The 7,812-nt window shown below is 49.3% G+C and overlaps 1 protein-coding gene across 1 annotated transcript; it reads right to left on the bottom strand.

Annotated features, from left to right (window-relative positions):
• Positions 1 to 686: 686 nt before the first annotated feature.
• On the bottom strand, positions 687 to 7,743 carry NDUFA6 (NADH:ubiquinone oxidoreductase subunit A6). The gene is made up of 3 exons (XM_045779497.2): positions 7,568 to 7,743; positions 2,061 to 2,176; positions 687 to 890 (listed from the first exon to the last, which is right to left on the bottom strand). The coding sequence occupies exons 1-3, from the start codon at positions 7,704 to 7,706 to the stop codon at positions 759 to 761; spliced, it is 387 nt and encodes a 128-aa protein (XP_045635453.2). The 5' UTR covers positions 7,707 to 7,743; the 3' UTR covers positions 687 to 758.
• Positions 7,744 to 7,812: the final 69 nt, after the last annotated feature.

The following is a 7,812-nucleotide window of genomic DNA, read 5'->3' as shown; positions in this document are numbered from 1 at the left end:
TTTGCAAAACCAGCAGAAATATTTCTGTTCTGTGCGCACTAAACAACGGTGTTCCCAGCAGAGCGCCTAACTGGGCAGGAAGTTCATTCCATTTTCAGGACTGGGGCTTGTTGCAGGTAGATGGCTAGGCCTCTTCAGAACCCAGGGAGCAACAGCCCAGCTTGGCAGCCGACTTCTGTGCCTCTCAGTGCTGCTCTGATCTCCAACAGCAAGAGCTGGCTAATTCTGGATAACCTGTGCAATCCTGGGGGCTGTAGAAACATGGCTAAATTGGGGCGCCTGGGGGGCCCAGTCAGTTAAGCATCTGACTCTTGATGTCGGCTCAGGCTGTGATCTCAGAGTCATGAGATCGAACTCGGAGTGGGGCTCCGCGCTGGGCGTGTAGCCTGCTTAAGATTCTCTCTCTCCATCTCCCTCTGCCCCTCACCCCACCCTCTCTCTTTCAACAAAGTCGTCCAGCCTGATACCCAGAATGATAGTTTCTGAACAGATGGTCTCATCCTTCCTGTTTACTGACACGCAAGGCTCTGAGAAAAGAGAATCTAATTTACAGGAAACACCACACTTCAGGAGAGGGAAAGAACAGGTGGTGTGTATACTAAGACCCCACTTGTTAAGGCAAAAAGTGAGACGGACTGTGGAAGAGGAACTTCCCACTGGCTCAGCAACAGGATTCTGTTAGGACGTGACCATCACATAGGGAGTTTATTCGTGCTCTAACATACTTAAATATCAACATGCACCTTTCCCGAGTGACTTCACGGGTCATGGCCAACATAGAACTTGGACAGGAAATCCTTTGGCCTCGGCGCTTCTGTTTCATGGAAGAACCGCATGACGTGTGTCCGCTGCTTCCAGACGTTAATCGTTTCCTCCAGTTCCATCTTTCCCTGCACAAGTGAGGGGAGAGGTGTTCAGTCAGAGTGGCTGAGGGGAAGCAGCACGACACTGAAGGCCAGGATTCTGTTCTCTGCTCTGGCGCAGACTTACTGAGTCACCTTGTAACAGGGCAAGTAACATCCTCTGTCAAGACCACAGTTTCTGCATGTGGAAAATGAGGTGGTTGGGCTAACTGATCACTGAGGCCTTTCAAATACTCTTTAACTCTGTAGCTAACCGATCCCAAGAGGGAGAGACTTCCAGGTTAACAGGCCTCTGCCCCATGACTGCCTAACCCGACTGGCTTAACTTGGGTTTCTGCTAAACATTCCTCCCATGGTACGTACTGGTCCATGCCAAAGTTTGCAATGATGCTAACGCGACGACCAGAGATAACACGATCAGGCCGGGATTTGACCCCATTTACACAGGACTCAGCCAACCAGCCTGCCTCTTCCGGCTGTAAGGAGCAACCTGGTGAAGCAGTAACTTCCAGGAATGAGGTTCAAGAAGAGTTTCAAACTTTCCACCTTATGTCTTTTTTTTTTTTTCAAAATACAAGCCCCGGGGCGCTGGGGTGGCTCATTCGGTTAAGCATCTGCCTTCGGCTCAGGTCATGATCTCAGGGTCCTGGGATTGAGCCCCGTGTGGGGCTCTGCACTCATAGGGAGTCTGCTTCTCCCTCTCCCTTGGCCCGTCTCCCTCCTCATGAGCACTCTCTTACTCTCGAATAATAAAATCTTTAAAAAATAAAAAAAATAAATAAAAATAAAAATGCAAGCCCCAGTGGGTTTTTTCTTGAACAATCTTATATTTAATCAGGTGATAACCTCTAAGTTCATCTGTTTCTTTGAAACACTAAACAAAAGTTACTGACCCAGTAGCTGCTTTTTTTTTTTTTTAAAGATTTTTTATTTATTTATTTGACAGAGATAGAGACAGCCAGCGAGAGAGGGAACACAAGCAGGGGGAGTGGGAGAGGAAGAAGCAGGCTCATAGCAGAGGAGCCTGATGTGGGGCTCGATCCCATAACACCGGGATCACGCCCTGAGCCGAAGGCAGACGCTTAACCGCTGTGCCACCCAGGCGCCCCCCAGTAGCTGCTTTTTAAACTCGGGAGACAAAACTGAGCAGCTCTGGACAAGCTGGCTGCTCTTACTCAGTCAGGGAGGGTCAATTACCTTAATGACCAGAAGATCCACCACCCTGGGGTCTGTGACGTGGCCATTCTTCATAAACATTTCTCGGACTTTATCCCGTCCTTGCTTCACGGTGATGTCCAGCTGGAATAAGTGCACTGAAGAGAAAACACGATTCAGGGTAGAAATTACATGGTTAAAACCTAATTAAAACCTTTACAAAAACTGAGTCAGTGGAGAGTCACTGAACACAGACAGGTTGCCCATTCATTTCATTCAGCAAATATTATTGGCCTGACCCTAAGCCAGGTGCTTGAGGCTGTAGCGGAGGAAGACGTGGCGCTTGCTCTCAAGGAGCTTACGGTTTGTTTGAAGAGACAAGACCGCCGCATTGAACTACAGCCCAGTTCAAGAGTGTGAACAGCCTGGCTTCACAGCCCAGCTCCGTCACACCACCTGTGTGATCCCGCGGCCATGAACTTCTCTGTGCCCGAGTGCATTTGTTTCCGAGGGAAAGGAGGGTAATAATAGCACATTGACTCCAGGGCTATTGGGAGGATTCCAGGAGATAAGACGAGATCCTTAGACCAGTGCCCGGCATGGAGTAAGCTCTCAAAAATATCAGCATTATCATCATACAGAACAACTGAGAGGAGACGCAGTGATGTGCTGTAGGCTTGTGCGGCACAGACTTAGGGTTGAGGGACACCTCCGAGTGCGTGTGCGGGCAGGGAAGGCTTCAGTCCAGCCTGTGATTACCACCACGTCGGGTGACTCGGCGGAAGGAACAGTCTCTCAAATTCTACTCCAAGGGGCAGCCATCCACGAATGCAAACACGTAATCGCAATATCCAGCAATCCCTGGCTAAGCAGAGGTCTAAAAGAGTGACACAGCCTTAGGGACCTGAGACTTCAGATGAGGCACATGTGTGTCCTATGCAAATTAGGTTTTAGTTGTTTGTATTCCCATCCTCTGGCAGTCGGCCTTCTGCTGATGACGAGGGCACGTCCAGGGCCTTGTGTGGTGGGCAGGATTAGAAGGGGGGCACATTAGGCCAAAGGGACAGCATGAACAAGGCTTACAGGCTAGAATGAGCATGTGGTTGGGGAGACCTCTGTGTGCTCATTTGGTGAGGACACCTTGTGCTGTGGCCTTTCCCGTGACATGTCCACTCCTGTCTACAGAATTATCAGAACCAGCTCTGAACACCATGAGAGTTATGCAGTGACTGAATGAATCGACAATAAAGTTCAGATCTTTACACTCAATTTAGTGACAGTGGTAGAAAAATAAAGCTTCTCCTGAGGGAAATACCATGCCACGCTGATCCCACAGGGAAGAGGCAACAGCAGACATGTAACAGGAGAAACTGCAGCCCAGCCTTATAGGGAAGTGTTAACAGAGCTCAGAAAATCCCGCGCACTGGAAGGAATGCAGGATCCAGTGTGTGCTGGGGCAGGCTCTCATGGAGCCCCTCCCCCCCAAGCTGCCTCCACTTTGGTAGCTTAAAATCAACCGTGGTGGGAGTACCAGCCCCCAGAAAATGGGAAAACGCTATAAATCTGGGTTCCCACCACAGCCCGTATCATAGTAGGAATTTTATTTTTTATTTTAGAAAGAAAGAGAGCAGGGGGCGGGGCAGAGGGAGAGGGGAAGCAGACTCCCGGCTGAGAGGGAAGCATTACAGGAGGGCTTGATCTCACAACCCCCAGTTAATGACCCGAGCAACCTGAGCCGGAACCAAGAGTAAGACACCAGGTGCCCCTCATAGTAGGAATTTTAGAAAAAAGCAAACAAAGGGAAGATAAGACAAAGAGATACAAAAACAAATGTAAACTAACAAGGATCCTAGAATTTAGAATCCTCCCGTTTGGGGGAATGAGGCCTACCGCACTGTGGGTACTTGCCTGAAGTCATACTATTGGTCCCTGGCACATGTGGGCCTGGAATCCAGGTTGTTTATTGTTTTTAAAAAATTTACAATCTGGTGCTTTTTAAAGGAAATGAATACGAGGACTCTTCTTCCCCTGCTATCAGTGCTTACCTTTCCTGCATTTTTATATTAGATTTCTGCCCAACCTTGGGAGTTTAAAAAAACAAGGTCCCTCTATACTAGGGGAGCCGGTGCCCATCCGCTCCCATTCCTCACGATCTCCTCAACTACACACCAGGGCATTGGGTGTGCGAGTCTTCTCCTCAGGAAAATGTTTTTGCTTACCATGTCAGTTCACAGATCCCTGAATGCCCGACCTCCCACGTTAAGAGCCCTTGTCTCTAGAGAGACAAATTCCATAGCTTTGTCCTAATTTCCCTCCTCCCATCCCAAGCCTCTGAACACACCCCTCCACCAGTGAGAAAGGCTGTGGGAAGGCAAACTGCAACAGCCTAAGCTATCACCTGCTGGATCGTTCTTTGGTTTAACTCGGTGGTTCATAAAGCAGCGATTTTGCCCACCAGAACATCTGGCAATGTCTGGAGGCATCTGCGGTTGTCACAACTAGGGAGAGAGTGATACTGGCATCTAGTGGACAGAGGCCAGGGTTGTTGTTAAACAACGCTACAATGCACAGGACCGCCCCCACAACAATTACCCAGCACAATGTGTTGAGAAACCCTGGTATAAATTAATTCCAACTGCTTTCTCAACTCACAGTTTCTTGGCTTATTCTTTGAATTCTGAATATTTAAATTGCAATTTTGAAAAAATCTAAGAGGCTCAAAAGGAAGGTATCAAGTGCTTCTCGTGGATGAGGGTGCCTTTCCCAGCCTCTGTGTGTTTTTCCAAAGTTCCTGTCAAGGTTTTCCTGAGTCAGGGAGGCTCTGACACAATAAGAGGGCTGCCAATGATATCCTCAGCCGTTTGCTCCCATTCACTTCGGGAGCATTCACACCAGGCACTGGGAGATCCTGAGACGGGAAGGTGCACGTTGTGCTGGAGAAGAGCAGGGGGTCAGGGGTCAAACCAGCTGGGAAAGGTCTCCCCACCATTATGAACTATGACCTTGACTAGGGTACAGCCTTCTCAGCCTGTTTCCTCAACTAAAACATAGGAAAGAAAAGAACCTCAGACCTAACTCCTTTACAGGTACATGGCAAAAGTCGAGCGACAACATCTCGTAAACAGTAAAGCTACTATAAACGTTAGTTGTGAAACATTTCAGCACTTACTGCCCATACATCTAGTTTAAGTTTTAATGGTCTGGATACATGCCTGTCTTCCTGACTAGACCATAAGGCCCCCGAGGGCAGCGCTACTTTATTCACTTTTGTGTCTCTGGGCATCTAGTACCGGCCCTGGTGAAATGGAAATTAAACGAATAGTTTCTACAGAAAAGTCTCCTGTTTTGTAACCAGCAAGCCTCATGTAATATTTTTTCAGCGGAGGGATTCAGAGGAAGGTAGTTCTGTCTCTGTGCTCCCACGCAAGGCAGCCAGCACCCAGGCAAATGACTGCTATACACGTGCGCGTAACCCGGTCCCGTGGGATTCAGGGAGAACTACAGCAGGAGCAGAGAGCCAGGTGTAACAGGTGGCTCGCCAGGGTCTGAAGTTTGGCTCCCCTCCTCACTAACGGTGTGATGAGACACATTTATGTGCCTCAGTTTTCTTATCTGTAAGACAAGGAAACGATTCGAACCCACCCTCAAGTAAGGCAATGTAAAGAATTCAGCATAGTGCTGGGCCATATGTATGCAATTCAGTAAATGTTAGTTATTAGAAATACTATTACTTATTCCCAATTCTTGGTTTGGTTCCTTGGCTGGAGTCCGAATGATGCATAGCAGGACACCAGTGTAGACACAGGCCTGAGCAACTGACCACCTACAGACGACCAATCCTCCCCGTAAAGGAGGTGCCACCCCTGTGACCCTCCCCTTGTCCTTCTCCCCGCTCCCCCAGGCTCCTCCTTTCAGGACCCTTCTGACTCTGGAATAATCTTCTCAAATAGTATTTAAGGGGAGTTCCTGAGAGGGGATAGTTTAAAAACTGCTGGGTCCTGAATGTGGGTAACTGGGTCTATCCTCAACTCAGCCATTGACTTTTTTTTTTTTTTTTTTAAACCCTTTGCAAACCATTCTTTCACCATCTGGGTCTTGTTCCCCACCTCTTCTCTCTGCAACAAGAAAGGATTCTGGGCACTCACAGAAGTATTCTGCTAGGCAAACATTCTGTTTTTAAACATCTGCAACTGAATCTCCACCCCCCCCAAACACACATATGCAGACACTTGCTACTGTCACTTCCCTATACCTATTATCCACCTGTCCTCTTAATAAAACAACAACAGTAGCAGCCCACATTCAATGAGTGCCAGTTAGGCTTACCCTAAGCAATTTAGATATATTACCTATTTAAGAAGGGCTACTCTCTGAAGAAGGTACTATCATGATGCTCATTTTACAGATGAGGAAACTGAGGCATAGCAAGATGAAATAATTTGCTCAAGGTCACGCAGCTAATAAGGGACAAGGTCTGGAGGCAAGTGTCTATAACTACCACGTTCTATTGCTTCTCACACACTGGCTGGGAAGTGACAGCCTCAGCAGGCAGCTATGGTGCTCTAGCTCACTTTAAAAACACCTTCCCTCTCAGACTAGCAGTGACAGTCCACATTAAAACACACTCAATCAATCAACAAAACAACAAAATATCGACAGCCCCTGACATTTGTACTGTCCTTGCCAGTTTAGGTGGGCTTTCCCCCAGTCTTCCTCTCATCAGGGACACTGGGCAGTGCTGAGAGGGAAATACCAAGGTAAGAAAACAGAATCTCTGCATCCAGGGACCTTGTATTTCAATCTCTCCAGTAAACAGACTGGTTCTCCGACATCTAAGTAAGTGAAGGCAGGGGACAGTGAGGCAGTAGGGGACAGGCGATCAGAGGGGAGGGGGAGGAGTTCCTAAGAAGTAGGAGAGGCAGGTAGAGCTAGGGAGCAAGCTTGGGAAACTGGATGTGGGAGGAGGCCATCTCACCTGGACTGGAAAAGGCACCACTGACTTAACTGGATGACCTTGGGAAAGTCACTTCCCTTCTCTGGTGGTCTGTTTTTCCGTGGGGGATGTGGGAAACAGATGATCGCTCAAGTCCTACAGCCACTTTGTTTATATAATCTAATGGGCACCTGTAAATACATTCAGGAACTCTACGGAAGACTTTGGGTTCCAGATCTACCAAGGGCTGGCTCTGGGCCTCGGGGGCATCACTTCTCCTCTAGGTGCCTCACATGCCTCACCTATAAAATGAGCATGTCATCCACAGTCCCTGCTCTCCCTCCCACGGGTCCGGTAAGAATTACGGGGGACAAAAGGGCCAAAGCGCCCAGGGCGCCTAGAAAGGCGGTTCGGATGCAGGGCACGGCTGGTTTGAGTCCGGCGCCGCCGCCGGGTCGGGTCCACCAATGCTCGGGTGACCCTCCTCCCCTAAGCACCCGGAGTCGCCTGTGCCCAAGTCGGTGACCTCAGCTCCTCCCGGGAGAAATAGGAGGCCAGGACGGCTGCGACCTTGGGCGGCTGCATCTGGAGCCCCGCGTGCGCCGCAGCCTCTCACCAGTGTTCGGCACCTCTCGATACCAGGCGCGGTACAACTCGCGCACCCTCCGCTTGGCTTCGTTCATGTCCCGACTAAAAATGGGCTTCACTGAAGTGGGAGCCACAGCAGCAGCCCGCCGGAGGCCGCTCGCCGCCATCTTGCTAAAGAAATCACCTTCCGCGAGGGCGGCCGAAATACGAAAGTCTTTTGTCATTGGTTAAAACTGAAAGTCACGCCCCTAAGCGCCACGGGTAGGCGGGAAG

The sequence above is a fragment of the Ursus americanus genome, chromosome 17, assembly GCF_024610735.1.
Source record: "Ursus americanus isolate L20-20 chromosome 17, mUrsAme1.1.p, whole genome shotgun sequence".
NCBI classification, from domain to species: domain Eukaryota; kingdom Metazoa; phylum Chordata; class Mammalia; order Carnivora; family Ursidae; genus Ursus; species Ursus americanus.
The sequence above is the reverse complement of the archived record's forward strand: the minus strand, read 5'-3'. Positions and strand labels throughout refer to the sequence as shown.